Below are 17,865 nucleotides of genomic sequence, written 5' to 3'. Positions count from 1 at the left end.
ACACGCAAGCTGCCACTATAATCAATGGCACTGTCTACGCAATGTTGCACATTTTACTGTGTGTTCGCAGCTTTTACACTGTATTGTGCTATCCAATAGGATATAAATAACTATATTAGTGTATATTAACACTAAAGCTCTCCTGGCAGTAGAGAGAGTGAGTGGAGGCGATACAGGTACATCACTCACCAGGGAAGGAACGAGGGGATTGAATATCAATATAAAAACGGGTAAACTGTTTATAGTAGTGGTAATTGACTAATCAACTTTGCACGGCTGAATGGAATCGAGGCGACAGGTGGAGTATGTACACAGAAAACAGTTCTTATATTAGAACGCTGAACGGACGGTAGACAATGTCATTTTCGTTTTAGGAACAGCTGTATATATATATCTGTTATACCGTCCATATGGGGTGCAGGCATTTGTTTCCTGACATGCCAAGAGTTTAACCCGCAGCGCATGTCAGACTTTAATCAACCAAATCTAAGCTTTTGTCTTTATCTTCCCTGGTGTGTTGAGAGAAAAGCAGCAAACTCTCCTGTTCTGTACATGACGTGTTAACGCGTGCCGGACGCTGTTGTTGTACCCGTTAAACGTCTCCGTGCTGCTTCTGTTCCGCTCTACCAGTGGTCGGGATACGTAGCGTGCCCAGTGTGGCCCCGGGGCCGTGAGCGTACCTGAGTGGGTCCAGTGTGGCCCCGGGGCCGTGAGCGTACCTGAGTGGGCGCAGTGTGGCCCCGGGGCCGTGAGCGTACCTGAGTGGGCCCAGTGTGGCCCGGGGCCGTGAGCGTACCTGAGTGGGCGCAGTGTGGCCCGGGGCCGTGAGCGTACCTGAGTGGGCCCAGTGTGGCCCGGGGCCGTGAGCGTACCTGAGTGGGCGCAGTGTGGCCCCGGGGCCGTGAGCGTACCTGAGTGGGCGCAGTGTGACCCGGGGCCGTGAGCGTACCTGAGTGGGCGCAGTGTGGCCCCGGGGCCGTGAGCGTACCTGAGTGGGCCCAGTGTGGCCCCTGGGCCGTGAGCGTACCTGAGTGGGCGCAGTGTGGCCCGGGGCCGTGAGCGTACCTGAGTGGGCCCAGTGTGGCCCCGGGGCCGTGAGCGTACCTGAGTGGGCCCAGTGTGGCCCCGGGGCCGTGAGCGTACCTGAGTGGGCGCAGTGTGGCCCGGGGCCGTGAGCGTACCTGAGTGGGCCCAGTGTGGCCCCGGGGCCGTGAGCGTACCTGAGTGGGCCCAGTGTGGCCCCGGGGCCGTGAGCGTACCTGAGTGGGCGCAGTGTGACCCGGGGCCGTGAGCGTACCTGAGTGGGCCCAGTGTGACCCCGGGCCGTGAGCGTACCTGAGTGGGCGCAGTGTGACCCGGGGCCGTGAGCGTACCTGAGTGGGCCCAGTGTGACCCCGGGGCCGTGAGCGTACCTGAGTGGGCCCAGTGTGGCCCCGGGGCCGTGAGCGTACCTGAGTGGGCCCAGTGTGGCCCCGGGGCCGTGAGCGTACCTGAGTGGGCCCAGTGTGGCCCGGGGCCGTGAGCGTACCTGAGTGGGCCCAGTGTGACCCCGGGGCCGTGAGCGTACCTGAGTGGGCCCAGTGTGGCCCCGGGGCCGTGAGCGTACCTGAGTGGGCCCAGTGTGGCCCCGGGGCCGTGAGCGTACCTGAGTGGGCGCAGTGTGCGTAACAGCCGCAGGACTCGGAGGATCCCCAGGATCCTGTTTCCTCCTCGGTACGCCATGGACACCATGATGTCCACCAGGGACACAAACACCAGCAGGCCGTCCAGCACGTTCCAGCTGGACTTCAGGTAACTCTGCTTCCCCCAGCAGAAGCCCAGCGCCACCACCTGGAAGGAATAATCAATGTTTAAGCCCGCGGCCACCACCTGGAAGCAAAATCAATGATTAAGCCCAAGACCTGGACGGAACCATGGGACATAACAACACAACCAATCAATGTTCAAGGCTGGACTCACACATAAGAGACAGGAGGCTATAATCTTGCACCACCCCTTACCCCTTATCCATAAACTTATTTGCCTTTTTTTTCTCTTTTTACTATTTGAAAAACATTTTAAAATAGTTCAAATAGCCGATCCACAAGCTCACAATGTGTCAATGTAGATTGGCTATTTTAAAATGTTTTTCAAAATAGTAAAAAATGGCAAATACATTTAGGGATAAGGGGTTTAGCACTGACACAAATAGGGCCCATATAGTGTTACTGTTGCGTCACAGTGGATATATAGTGTATAATGCTTCGTTCAGACGGGCAGATGCAAATCTGCAGTCTACCATTCATTGTCAATGGAAGCCAGCGGCATGAAGATGCAAAGATGCATACGACGTGTGTGGCTGCTGCAAAAGCTACAAATACGCTGTGTCGCTTTGCACCTTTGTATCTTTTGCGTCTGTCCGTGTGAAAAAAGCATTACTGTTGCACCACCATGTGGATACATCAGTGGTGGAAAAAGGACTCGTATGTTGCACAAGATAGGGCCCAGGGCGTCTCCTCTGTGTCTCCTGTCTCCTCTGTGTGTCGGGCAGCTCACAGTTCATGTTCAATGGGAGTCACGTGGTTTTGGCGAGACAACCTTGTCCGATGGGGGGGAGGAGGGCAGAACACAGCCATCGAACAGGGTTGTCTCGTCAACACCACGTGGCTCCCATTGAAAATGAATTGCGAGCTGTCACAGAGAGGACAGGCGACAAGCAGCCAGACACCCGTCTCTTTTCTTATTTTTTATTTTTTTTGCCTTTTTTTTACCTTTATTGATAGGGTACAGTAATTAGACAGGAAAGGGGGAGGGAGATGGGGAGTGACACGCGGCAAAGGCCGTCGGGCTCGGGAGTCGAACCCGCGGCACGCCGTCCAGCTGGCTTGGCAGCCTAGATGCCCAGACGGTTGAGCTAACCGTCCGGGAGACACCCGTCTCTTATGTGTGAGCGGAGCCTGAGCCCACCTGGACGGAACCAATATGGAACATAACGACACAACTAATTAAACATCACTGAAGTGCCAATAATCACGGTAAAGCAATGTAATACTGCGAATATACAACAGTTACCAACAAAACAAAACACATCAAAATGAATTCATATTGTGGGGCAATTCACTATCAAAATAAAAAATAATGTTTCCCTGAAGAGTTCATTTCACTGAGACATTAACCCATTTTGACCTGAGATCAGATTCTAAAAATGTCTTCTACATCCTGACAGTTTTCTGAAAAAGCTATGTTTCTATGTCAGTCGTTCTTCGATTTTTCAAAAATAGCAGACCTACAAGCTCGTAGCACGCCACTCGGTGGCGCGCTATGAGCTTGTAGATCTGCTATTTTTCAATAGCTAAAGCATAACATGATGCTAACACCAAAAGGGGTTCCCGCCCAAAATTGGTTAAATAGTCTCCGTTTGATTCAAAGTAGCTGTGCTCTGAGGCTCCGTCAAAGCCGGCCCGGTGCAGTGGGAGGAACGCAAGATATGCTTCGTCGTGCGACCATGTCGCGTGGCCAAAATAACTGCTCCACAAGCTTGTGAACTTGTAGATCGGCTATTTTCGTTGTCCAAGTAGTTGACTTCATTCCTAGACTTTTCTAAGTTATCGAGGTCTTCTTTTGACACTGCAACATAATATCTCTCTTTGTTTGGTTTGGCGTTCTCCTTCTTATCCTCTTCTTCCAACCATTCATTTCTGGGTACTGCGGTTTGTTGTTTTGAGGTTTCCCTCCAGTAGGCTAGGACAGCGTGACGCAGGCGTGCAGCTGTTCCATATGTGGTCTAATCAGATGCGGACTGCAGTGAGGAGTGATTAATTAAATGTGATTAGGCCCAGGGCTAGGCGTTCCATCATGCTGGTTTGAAGCGATTTCAACCAATCAGATTGCTTTGTGAGCCTTCGTCGGGAACTACCTGTTGTATAATCAATGTTTAAGCCCACCCGGACGGAACCATGGGACATAATTAACAACACAACGAATCGATGATTAAGCCCAGGGCCACCACCCGTATGGAACCATGCAACATAACAACACTACTATGTGTATGGGTTCATCCTACGGGGAGCAAAGATGTGCTCAGCAAGTTACACTCCACCCGTTAGATTGTGAATTGTTTTGTGTGCAAGTGGAAAGTCTGGCCTATGGGTGGTGCTATAGGGCAGAGGGGGAATAGGGTCACCAAAAATAAATAGAAGGTGATCTAGAACGCGCTATCCACACTGGAGGTACAGATGCAATTTGTCACAATAAAAACTTTAACAGAAAATGAACTAGAAAAATGCACTCTTTTGTTTTGCGACAATTGGACGTTAATTTCTTTTTGCAAAACAGGCCCTTCCAGCAAACTTTGAAAGTCAGTCGTAGCCAATCAGAAGGGAATCTGAAAAAAGCTGACAGATGCATTGTGATCACGTGACCACAGAGGTGATATATACCGATTATTTTTTTGCAAGTGACCAAAAAAACACAAAATGGAGCCCAAAAAAACACAAAATGGAGAAAACATCTTGTCAGGCACAATCCAGGGAAAACCTATTTTTGACTGTACGACCTAGCCTATGGTTCAGGAGTTATAGGCCACAATGTGAAATGGACCGTAATAGTGCGACCATGAGGCCAAGTTGAAAGATGCGTCAAAGCTTTTCACAGGAACTGCCGGCCTGCCTGGCAGGAATAATAAGAACATGTCTTACCTTTACAGTCATCTCAGCCAGGAAGATAACAGTGAAGACATAGTTGGATACACTCAGGAACACGCGCTCCTACAGGACCACACACACACACACACACACACACACACACACACACACACACACACACACACACACACACACACACACACACACACACACACACACACACACACATTATATAACCTGGACGTACTGATGATCGCATGTATACTGTATGAAGAAGGCTGCTGCTATAATTCATTATTATGGAAGCATTATCTGTGTATTTGTGTATGTATGTCAGCTCACATGTGTGTGTGTGTCTGTGTATATTAAACAGAATAATAATACAGTATTCCCTGGGAATTTGTATGTCCATAAAAAAAGACAAGTGTAACTTATTTAGTATTTAATAGGAGCCATTATATGATTCTACAAAGTTTTCTCCCTCATTATGCTTATCTCTTAGTCCTCCCTCCCTCCCTTTGTTTTGTAAAGGATGTCGGGCTGAGAGTGAGAGTATTTTTTGGTTATTAGTTATTTCAGTGTTCCAGAAAACCCCTAATGATCTCAGATATTTCATAACCACAATCATTAATGCCCCAATCTGCAGTTTCCTCAACTGTTTCGCTGTTTTGCTACCAAAACATCATCATTTATCACTTGTTTATCGCAGACACGCCTTTTTTCTAATGGGGCTCGGCGCCGAAATCGCCTTTTTTAATATCAATTGATTACGGTGATCAACTGCGTCCAGTATGTGCTCATAACACTCCGGTTCTGGTGCGGTGCGGTAAAAAAGAAAAAAAAAACGGAAATGGAAAATCCACTGGTCTTATGCCGTCTATGGGGACACAGCTTTTACGCCTCATTACCCTAAAGTTTAGGGTAATGAGGCGAGGATCATATCGTTTAGGGCCTAAACGATATGATCCTCGCTTACAAAAAGTATGTTTTGGGTTTTATATGATGATTAAATGACTTGATTTGCGGCAGCCGTTAAATATCGTTTTTTTACTTCCTGACTGGGAGTTTCCGGCCAAACCGGCTTTCAATCTACGAGCCTCGCCCATTGAGTTATAATGTGTGGCGGGCCTGCGCCGCTCGGAGTCACCACCAGATGGCAGTCAATGAGTTAAGTGTGTAGGACACACAGTGCTAGTGTGTGGTGACTCCTTTCACGCTGTTTCACAAATGACACATATTAGGACTGGGCACTTTTCAGTCGTGAGATTTGACTTTGCTTTAATCCACTTAGACCTGAGGACGAATGTACAGTACAAATGTCTTCTAAATCCTGACAGTTTTCTGAAAAAAACATGTTTCTATGTTAGTCGTTCTCAAACATTTTCATGTCAAGGACCCCCAAAAATGATCTGTATTTGGCCGCGGACCCCCGTCTGAAAATATGTTGTTCCAGGGACCCCCCAGAAGCAAATATTTGAGTTAAAAATGTTGGCTGTGGAAGAATATATATTCAAAGATTTGCGCCACATTTTCACGATTTTTCAAAGATCTACAAGCTTGAGCGGGAACCCCTTTTGGTGTTAGCATTATGTTATGCTTTAGTTATTGAATACAGTTATGCAAAGAGCCTAATAGGCATAACAACTATATTTGGGAGAAAAGGAGTAAAAAAAAACATTCTGACTATATGCATCAGATGGTTGATGACGTGTGAAGATACTTTTTCAAATGGGTCTCAGGGGGTGAGACGCACACCCCTAGCGTGCGTGCGTGCGTGTGTGTGTGTGTGTGTGTGTGTGTGTGTGTGTGCCTCACCGTGCTGTGAGGCTGTATGTCTGGTCTCTCCAGCGCGATGGTGATGCAGTTCAGAAAGATGAACACCAGCACGATGTGGTCAAACATCTTATGAGAGATCATACCCTGACACCATATACGAAACCTACACACCCACACGCACACACACACACACACGCACACGCACACGCACACACACACACACACACACACACACACACACACACACACACACTTTGACTTACTGTAACCGTGACAAAGAGATAGAGAATGAAGCGGGAAAACGAAGGCAATGAAGGAAAGCAGGAAAAGAAGCAATAGGAAACGGGGAGAATGAGATAAGCAAATGAAACCACAAAGATGAAAGAATACTGACTCTATATTGAATATTATATACATTATGCTAATGTTAATCTGCATCTTAAGTACGTATATGTAAGAGCAAACATGGACGTATATGTATTTATGTGTGTGAATTTACATTTGATTTTCATTTCACCTTTATTTAATCCTCACACTGAAGGAAGGGCCCTCATTTTGCAAAACATGCAGAGATTACAATAAGTAAGCGCGAGAGTGGATGTTGTGAAATATGCGGGATGAGTGTGCGTGCCAGCACGCCGTCATGCATGCATGCATGCATGCATGCGTGCAACGTGCGTGCGTGCGTGTGAGTGAGCATGTGTGCGTGGCGTGCATGTGTCTGTATAATTATACTAAAATATTAAATTGTCACCTTAAAATGTTGAGGTCCTCCCAAGTATAGTAATACAAACATGTGCGTGCGTGCGTGCATGCGTGCGTGTGTGTGTGTGTGTGCGTGCGTGCGTGCGTGCGTGCGTGCGTGCGTGCGTGCGTGCGTGCGTGCGTGCGTGCGTGCGTGCGTGCGTGCGTGCGTGCGGCGTGCGGCGTGCGTGCGTGCGTGCGTGCGTGCGTGCGTGGTGGTGGTGGTGGTGCGTGCGTGCGTGCGTGCGTGCGTGCGTGGTGGTGGTGGTGGTGCGTGCGGTGTGACACCCACCTGTTCTCGGGACAGAAGAGGTACAGAGCCCATTCTTCGTGCTCTCTGCACCAGCGTGGCTTCCTGTCCACGAGCTCCTTCTTGATGCGATAGAACAGAGAGGTCTGAGGAGAGAGAGGTCAGAGGTCACACAGTCGTTCCTTTCTACCCTCATCATCTTCGTCACCACTTTTCTTCATCATCTATTACTGTGGTTTTTAACCTATTTCATATCAAGGCCCATTATCTATCCTGCATTTGAGCCACGGACCACCATTTTGATGACATTTAAAGGGCTGTATTTTGCGTGTCTTAAGTACCAGGTCTTATTACATAACTTAAGACCTGGAGGCGTGATCGATGCCATTTGGCTATTCTGAGTGGCCAAAGAGCATTGACCACGCCTCCAGGTCTTAAGTTAAGTAATAAGACCTGGTACTTAAGACACAGCCCCTAGACTCTTAAACCCAAGACTTTGAATATTTTGTTGTCGTTGGATAAGATTTTGTCCACATTTCAATGCCATATTGATGTGGTACCATCAATACTGAAATGACAATTATTCTACATTCTGTGTATTCTGTGTAGACTTATTCTACATTCTGTGTAGACTTATTCTACATTCTGTGTAGACTTATTCTACATTCTGTGTAGACAACATTCTGTGTAGACTTATTCTACATTCTGTGTAGACTTATTCTACATTCTGTGTAGACTTATTCTACATTCTGTGTAGACTACATTCTGTGTAGACTTATTCTACATTCTGTGTAGACTTATTCTACATTCTGTGTAGACTACATTCTGTGTAGACTACATTCTGTGTAGACTTATTCTACATTCTGTGTAGACTTATTCTACATTCTGTGTAGACTTATTCTACATTCTGTGTAGACTTATTCTACATTCTGTGTAGACTACATTCTGTGTAGACTACATTCTGTGTAGACTTATTCTACATTCTGTGTAGACTTATTCTACATTCTGTGTAGACTACATTCTGTGTAGACTACATTCTGTGTAGACTTATTCTACATTCTGTGTAGACTTATTCTACATTCTGTGTAGACTTATTCTACATCCTGTGTAGACTTATTGCAAATTAAGGAATGCAGATATTTAATAATAACGTAACTCTTGAGAGCGTAAAATGATTTTAAGATGATTTTAAGATGATTTTGAGTTAAAGATCTATAAGGGTCCATTTGGTTACCAACTCTCCATCATTTATCTGGGGACCACCTGGAACCCACGCAAGGACCCCTGGTGGTCCCCGGACCCCTGGCTGAAAACCACTGATCTCTTACAAGACATAGACATCAAGTACACATAGTACAGTACAGGGGACAGAACCATTACAGTGAAATGATCAGAAGTGACACCAGTGACAAATGGAGCTCATAATTACCCATGACAACAGATTTGGTTTGCTTTGAGCCACCTCTTAACCCATTCAGGCCTGACCTCAACATTTAAAAAAAATCTTCTAAATCCTCCAGTTTTCTGAAATAAATATTTTCACGATTTAAAAAAAAATAGCAGATCTACAAGCTCGTAGCGCGCCACTCGGTGGCGCGCTACGAGCTTGTAGATCTGCTATAAGGTCAATTAGTTGGCGATCTGTCTTACTTCAGTAGGGAGACTATTCCAGTCAGGGCCGGTTTTGTTTAGTTTTTTGTTTTTTTAGCTCCACAGAAAATTTCCCTGCTAATCCGAATGAAATGTCTAAAAAGATTAGTGTTTTATTGTTGGTGAGAAGGGCAGCTAAAAAGTGCAATTGTGTGTAAAGCAGCAACAATGCGCTAGATTGGCTGTCACTCTGGGGGGGGTAGGCGACCGGAAATAGGCTAATATAACTGCATAAAACTGCCCCAAAACGGCTCCAAAACCGCAAAAATGTTGCGCGCGCGTGAAGGGGGGCCCTTCGAGCTTCAGTGCCCAGGGGCCCTCAGAGGTGTTAATCCGGCCCTGATTCCAGTGATGGGAATTCTCTACCAGAGAAGACCGTTTCACCAAAACACACAATGTTATCAGGGACGTGCAGAGAGTGTTAGAGGGGCAGGGCCTGAAATCCCGTAAGAGGGCTAAGAGGGCACTTTTGAACAAAAATGTCCAAACGCCCCGAAAATAGCAGATCTACAAGCTCACAACGGGTCGCAGGGAGCTTGTAGATCAGCTATTTTCGGGGCGCAACCCAGCACTCTTTAGCTAGTGGAGATGCAGTGTAACGTCATGGATTTCTAAACAAATGTGTTCAACGCAAAATACTGTGTTTTAAGTTCAGGAGATTTCGGGAAAAAAAGCAATTCTCCTGAACACTGCTTTTTCCTCTGAATGCTGCCTTCCGGCATGGCATGGAAAGGAGTAGCATTTGCATTTCTTTCACCATAGTAAATGCTGCATTCGTGGTCTGGAAAGGGCAGTTGTTTTACAGACGGGTAAAAGGGCAGGGGCTGAAGCCCCCTTTGATGTCTATGTGTGCACGTCCATGTATGTTATATTCAGACGTCCTCTCTGGTAGGTCGCCTGGTGGTTGCCCTTGTTGCTCTGTCGCCATATGAACCGTTTCAGTGGTGGAGGTGCGAGTCCACATTCCCCAAATGAGAGCAATAAATCCCCTGAGTGACTGAGCCACTTTGAAGTGGCCGCCGCCCTCATCAATTAAACACACCGCACAGTAGATTACAAACAATGGATCGTTGCATCCACACACAGACCAGAGGGAGACACACCGCTGCATGTATTGCTAACGCTGGCACTTTTACCTTCAAATCTATGGGGGCCGAAAAAGCAAGTGTTTACTCGTTTAAGTAGAAATGAAGTTAATTGTGCCGAGAGCACCAGAGGTTCCGAAATTGTCCTCGCTCGACAGAAACTAGTAGTGAAAGTCGTTGAAGTTCTAAATAAAACAAACGGGGCTTAGCTTCACTGCAGGGGTTCTCTACCTCAGGACTCTTATTAAAAAAGAAGAAAAACGGGACAAATTTAAGCTGCTCACACGCTGCTCAGTTGGCAGGCTGCCACGTGTGTGTGTGTGTGTGTGTGTGTGTGTGTGTGTGTGTGTGTGTGTGTGTGTGTGTGTGTGTGTGTGTGTGTGTGTGTGTGTGTGTGTGTGTGTGTGTGTGTGTGAGAGAGAGACACAAAAGGAACCTGCTGCTCAAAGATCCTGAACTCAGTAAGCCTTTGCATACATAAGCACAAACACAGTCACACACACACACACACACACACACACACACACACACACACACACACACACACACACACACACACACACACACACACACACACACACACACACACACACACACACACACACACACACACACACACACACACACACACACACACACACACACACACACACACACACACGGAGCTTCCATTAAGGCTCTTACAATGGTTGTGTCCAGGGAGAAGCATATTGTTGAATCAATCCTGCCACAGCAGAGCTCACCCAGAACCACAGTGGAAGCACTACGCATGCATGCACGCACGCACGCATGCACCGACACATGCACGCACACATGCACCCACACATGCACGCACGCATGCACCCACGCATGCACGCACACATGCACCCACGCTTGCATGCACGCACACATGCACCCACACATGCACCCACACATGCACGCACACATGCACCCACACATGCACCCACACATGCACGCACGCATGCACCCACACATGCACGCACACATGCACCCACGCACGCATGCACCCACGCACGCACACATGCACCCACGCATGCACGCACACACGCACGCACCCACGCACGCAAAGAGACGTGCGAGACAGAGAGTTACAGTATGGCCAGATTATGTGAAAATGAACAATGAACAATATGGAAATAGATAGCAGCTCAATCTAAAGCCTGATGTACACATAGTTAACTTGAAAAATCGGTTATTTTGGGGGAGCGACACGTGTGGCGCTCGCTACAAAATACAAATTAGGCTTAAAGAATTACAGGCCAAAACTGACATTGGACCTGAGGAGCCAGACAAGCAGCAGGCACTCAATTTCCTGTTCATATATCAGGCACACGCGCATCATTATAATTGGAAAATAAGCCAGCGCGTAACTGGAAGCTAATGGGATATGCCAGTCTATTGACATTCCACTCAAATCAGCGGAGTTTGTTTTCTACAAAGGCCTTACCTAATAGGGGAAGGGACAGGGAGTGTTTACTGGTCCCCGGGGCAGAGGAAATCACCACCCACAGAGATTAAATACCAGGCACTCTCCATTAAACATGTAGTATTAGTAGAAAATGATGAAGTGTCTCCGATTTAGATATCTGGCTGGTTCTCTGTCTTTCTCTCTCTTTTCAGTGGTTCTCACACTTCAAAAACTGTTAAACAAACAAGATGGACCCAGCAAGCATGGTCAGGACCTGGACGAATTAGTGACGTCTCGATTGGGGCCAGATGAAGTCAAACCAAGACTAGTCAGATCTGGCCCAGAACCAACAGAAATTCTGTCCACTAAGTCCCTGGATGAACCAGAGAGCGTCTGATCGAGGCCAGATCAACTTAAGATCAACTTAAGTTGATCATAACTAGTCAGATCTCCAGAATAAGCTATATCATTTCAACTGGTGAAGACGTCCTGGAAATGGCATAAAGATCATCCCCATATGGGCTGTGATCTGGCCTAGTCCTGAACGTCCTGAACGTCAGCGGAGGACGTCATCATAACGTCATCATGGCGTCGTTTGGCTTGCTGAGTCTAGACTAGGAACAGCATGGCCTCCATGTGGTTCTTGGGCATCATCATGTGACCGTTCTACAGTGACGCCGGTCATCTATGAAGGCACAGCCATTGGTCATCTCCACACGTCCATATCGGACATTTCCACCCACTGTCTGTCCAGCTTAAAGATGTGCCGTGATTTTTGTATTTTTTCCAGTTTTTCATGTGTGTATGAGGTGACGGTACTTCATTAGACCCCTTGGTGTGGTTGTTATGTGCAATGATGTCTTCCCTTTGTATTTAGGGTTTCTTCCTGGAGGTTGAAACGTACAGTCAAACATGCCAATGAAAAAAACAGCGATATTGTGACATCACAAATATCATCCCCTCCCCTAACCCCTCCCACTTTATCATACAAAAACAGCTGTGGGTGCGGCTTCAGTTCAGGTGGATCACCACCCATCACCACCCACCAGGCAAAACAGGCATATCTAATGAACTCGTGGGCGTGTCCACATAAAAATAACATTTTAACAAATACTGTACACTTTTTTGAAAAAACTCTTCATCCTTATATACTAATAATACCTGATGATCATGTTTTAGGATGGAAATTGGTCTATCTCCTGAGTGGTCAGCTCACTGACGAGAACAGGAGATGATTGGTCTATCTCCTGAGTGGTCAGCTCACTGACCAGAACAGGAGATGATTGGTCTATCTCCTGAGTGGTCAGCTCACTGACGACAACAGGAGATGATTGGTCTATCTCCTGAGTGGTCAGCTCACTGACGAGAACAGGAGATGATTGGTCTATCTCCTGAGTGGTCAGCTCACTGACGAGAACAGGAGATGATTGGTCTATCTCCTGAGTGGTCATCTCACTGACGAGAACAGGAGATGATTGGTCTATCTCCTGAGTGGCCAGCTCACTGACGAGAACAGGAGATGATTGGTCTATCTCCTGAGTGGTCAGCTCACTGACGACAACAGGAGATGATTGGTCTATCTCCTGAGTGGTCAGCTCACTGACCAGAACAGGAGATGAGGATGCAAAGCAAAGGGCAGACATAGTTGTCTTCATTTAATAGTAGGGCACATTTTCAACCCAATCCGACTTCCATTGACTGCCAGTGTAAAAATGTTCTACAAACCAAACAATCACAATTATGTGAAAATAAATTCCTCCTTGGCCTACTGGCAGAGTGCACGCAAGTCATTTGCAGCTCTTACTGGTCCAGCGATTTAGAAGATTAGCAATGCACGCACGCACGCGCATGCACGCACGCACGCACGCACGCACGCACGCACGCACGCACGCACGCACGCACGCACGCACGCACGCACGCACACACACACACACACACACACACACACACACACACACACACACACACACACACACACACACACACACACACACACACACACACACACACACACACGCACACACACACACACGCACACAGGCACACACACACACAGGCACACGCACACACGCACACACACACACACACACATGCACACACACACGCGCCACGGGGCTTGGAGCCTTTGCTCAACTAATAACAGCCTACTCATCGGGCTCATTGTGTGACGCTGCATCACAAACATGCAGCCTGTTGGCACTCAATATCCGCAGTTTGGTGATAGCAGCTCAATCTAAAGCCTGATGTACACATGGGTGGGTGCCATCTCTCCCTCAGATCCATGGACAGTTTAGTGACATCTCTCCCTCAGGACCATGGACAGCGTAAACATCAGTAAGTGCACGACCCATGTTTTTCTCAGCCTAATAGTGCATCTCAAGCGAGTAACCATAAGGCACCCTAAACTCTGATTTGATAGCATCATTTTGGTAACTAGTCGACCCACAGCATATCCACAGTATGTTGCAAACTATATCAAAGTTGTACTCCAGACACAACATATGTTTTAGTGGGCAAAATATGAGTGAAAATGGCTTTTAAGACCGAGCCTTTTCCGTCATAGCCCCCACACTATGGAATGCACTCCGTAGTGCGTGGAAGGAACACGTTATTCCAACCAGTTCCTTTCCCCTCCATCAGGCGCTCCGGCTGGCCAGGGGGAGGCAGTTTAGAGACCAGGATTACTGCATGTTTTTTGTGAGGGTACCTACCCTAGGGGACACGGGGAGAACATGCAAACTCCACACAGAATGGCCCTTTCGCCAACCCCACCTCAGGTATGGGCACTGATGACGCGGAGGAGGAAACACGCCGCCAGCACCCACAGCGTCCCGAGCGGGAATCAAACCCAGGACCTTCTAGCTGGGAGGCGACAGCACTACCAACTGTACCCCCGTGCCCCCCCATCGAGACTTTTAAATCCCGCCTTAACACCCACCCTTTATAGTTTATACCTTGGCTTTTAACCCCGGTTGATAGTTTCTATAGTCCATGTTTTGTGTCTCTGTTTTTGTATTGTGTTTACTGTGTGTTCTTGCTGTTGTTTTTCTGTGTTTTAGCTACAGTATATTTCGTTTTTATTTTCCTGTACAGCACTTTGTAAACCTTGAGTTGTATAATGTGCTTCATAAATAATGTGGATTGGATTGGATTATAGAAATATACGGTACCTATTATATACTGTAGTTTTATATTATACGGTACCTATTATATACTGTAGTTTTATATTATACGGTACCTATTATATACTGTAGTTTTATATTATACGGTACCTATTATATACTGTAGTTTTATATTATACGGTACCTATTATATACTGTAGTTTTAGGTCCCCGTTTCTCAGCATTGCGTCCTCGCATTTCCATGTGTTCTATTTCAGATTTAAACTATTTTGTGAGTCCTAAGTACCAGGTCTTATGACTTCACTTAAGACCTGGAGACGTGTTTAGCTGTTTTGTCGTAAGTCATTCTATACTTAAGAGATTGGAGAATAGGGCCCTGAGGATGACAGTTCCAGGTAACTCACCTCGTCCTCCAAGTCGTCCTCGGGCGACGAGTCGTCCTTGGGGTCCGAGGTGACGTTGGGCTCGTAGGTCAGGGTCCTCCCGTTACAGTCCCCGTACTCCGCTACGATCGACGGGCACAGCGCCGACGCCTGCAGCAGCTCCAGGGACGCCGGGCGGGGCACCCTGACCACCAGCCCCCCCGCCTCCCCTTCCTCCTCCCCATCGTCGTCGTCGTCGTCCTCCTCCTCCTCCCCCGCGCCCTCGCCCGACAGCAGGCTCTCCCGCTCGCCGCTGGTGTCCCGCCGCTTGAGGCTGGGCGCGCGGCTCAGGCTGTTCCAGCTGGACCGCCGGCTGCCCCACCCGCTGCCCGTGCCGCGGGCCGGGAGAGGCGAGCGTCGGGCGGGACTCGACTGAAGAAGTGCAAGTTAAGTAGAAAAATACAAATAGAAAAGCAAACCTGAAGTTAAACTACGTCCCGTACAAAACAGGATAAAACTGCTGTCCATAATTCTGCATGGGTGTGTGTACGGTATTTACTGTATATATGTGACAGTACGGATTGAAAAAGGAGCGCTCGGTTTTCACGGACCCCAACAGCGATTCAAGCAGCAATACCATGCGCCGAGCTAGCGGCACACTGGCCACTGTACTTGCATACTGTAATTGTTAAAAGTATTTTTTTCTCTCTCAAGTTTTAATGTTGCCAATAGCTTGTGAACAGAAAAGGGAATGAACGAGTTTGGTGACTATAATCGTTCCCTGAAGGCCGTCACTCACCAGAGATCGCTGGTCATAGGCCGAGGGGTCCATGGAGGCGGAGCTTCCACGACGCGAGTCCACGTGAGCGATCACTGCCTCTGAATATCCCAGCCCCGCGTCGCCGTAGATAAGCTCCTCCCCCAGAATGGACTCTGGGCCCAATGAGCTCTTGGGGGTGGGCATGGGCGTGGCGGCCGTGCGCATGATTATGGGAGGAGACAGGGAGTTGTGAGGGTCCACGTGGCCGTTGGCCGTCATCATCAGAGAGTACATCTTCAGCTCTGGGGGAGGAAGAGGAATTCACAACGTATCAAACCGTCGTCATCTCCATCATGGTCTTAGTCTCGCGTGGCCACACTGTTGCCTCTCGCAAGTTTCAAATGCTTCCGTCATACAATCTGGAGCAACGGATCGTGAGTAAAATATAACTCACTTCCGTTTCGTCTTTACATGCAGTCGCGCAAATTTATCCTAATATAAATAGAAATCATTTAAGCATATATAGCTTGCTGCTTAGCAGAAATGGAAATACAAAAAATAAAAGATAATGTAAAGATATTTTAAAATATATTTTCGTGAACGGAAATGGCAGCTTCCTTAATCGGATTTCAGGAGGTGTAGTTCCAGACTCTATATAGCATTCGAAAATTGTGGAATAGTTGTCTGGCTAAAATGAAACAAAAATAAAATAAAAATCATCTTCTGACATGACAAGTGTTTTCCAGGTCCATCCTCTCCTCTCCTCTCCTCTTGTCAAAAGGCTCATGGAGAGGCACCGACACCAAATCAATCCAATCAAGCCTGATTGAATGGCAGGTTGTTCCCTGGCCACGCACAGGTGTGGGAGGCTATTATAAGTGGCCTAGCTGCACTCATTTCCTCAAGCCCAGATCCCCAAACCACTGCTGCCTGTCTCCCAAACCTCCACTTTTCTACCTTTTCTGCAACCTGTGTGCGTCCAAGAACCAACGTAAGTTTGGATCATTTAGCCACTGTTTGCTCTCCCCTGCACAGTGGGGGTTAATGAGCACACATTAACACTTTAATTGCCCGGAACTATTTAATCCATTACATTCATGCGCCCAGTCGATTTATAAACACGGACACCTTTTCCGGACGCACCGGCCGGAAGTTCATGATGTTGTGTAGCAGCTAACAATAGCCACAGCACTTTAGAATCGATCGACAACAACGGGAGACAAGAATACATCTATCGAGACTAGCGACTGGACCGCGGAGCGCCGTCTAACACAGGATCTTTTTTCATAAAAAGACGGGATGATTTAGATCGCGATTTATGAACGTTTTAAGATTTTCGTTTTCATCAGCTAAACAGAGGAGGGAGTTTTTTGATGACGTCTCAGTCTTGCGCGTCACCGAGGAGAGCCCAGCAGGCGCGCCTGGGCTATACAGCCAGGCGATCTGTTCTCGTATCAATAAACTTCGTCTTTAGGACAATACTTCGTCCTGAGCGTCGGGCGTTACTAATAGAAAGGACAAAGAACTTCGTCCTGGGCGATTAATCTGTTAAGGGACAATGTACCACAATGTATTATGGACTGCACATATGTTTGAGCTGTAGCTCGACCACTTGAACCGTTTGTTCCGGCCTTGAAATCCTAAGCAGTGCATTTAAGTTATGTTTATTGATTTAATTATGAAATGTTTATCCTGCTTTAATATAGTTTCTCACATTTAATCCTGAGTAAGTCTGACTTATACTTATGTAATCAAATTTGATGCTTTAAGTATTATATGATATTCTGATTTCTGATTATTATGAATATTATTTCTTATTGCCCATCTTGAATATGAATTGAATGCTATTTATTTAGTTTATTGGATATGTTTATAATTCCAAATATTGTATATTTCTGTTTACTTTGTACAGCACACTCATCAATGTATCAGTAAAGATACCACAAAGGTTCCCTGTTCCGCCTCCTCTCCTTATATGGTCAGCCTGACCCGTGACCATCACCTGTTCACCACTGTCAGTCACTACACCTGAACTGTTTACCGAGAGACTCTTTCACCTCCTCTCCTCTCCTCTCCTCTCCTCTCC

General features: G+C 47.1%; 1 protein-coding gene across 1 annotated transcript in view; it reads right to left on the bottom strand.

Moving 5' to 3' along the window:
* Positions 1–680: 680 nt before the first annotated feature.
* Positions 681–17,865, bottom strand: part of LOC306917944 (voltage-dependent T-type calcium channel subunit alpha-1H-like) — a gene marked incomplete at its 3' end in the record, with an annotated part of 134,368 nt that continues 117,183 nt past the window's right edge. The window contains 6 exon segments of the mRNA XM_079530847.1: positions 681–1,830; positions 4,677–4,745; positions 6,438–6,561; positions 7,435–7,538; positions 15,062–15,451; positions 15,819–16,081. Coding sequence (XP_079386973.1) covers positions 681–1,830; positions 4,677–4,745; positions 6,438–6,561; positions 7,435–7,538; positions 15,062–15,451; positions 15,819–16,081 — 2,100 coding nt within the window.

The sequence above is a fragment of the Electrona antarctica genome (assembly GCF_951216825.1).
Source record: "Electrona antarctica genome assembly, contig: scaffold_197, whole genome shotgun sequence".
In the NCBI taxonomy this organism is placed as follows: Eukaryota; Metazoa; Chordata; class Actinopteri; order Myctophiformes; family Myctophidae; genus Electrona; species Electrona antarctica.
This window is presented reverse-complemented; position numbering and strand designations above follow the sequence as displayed.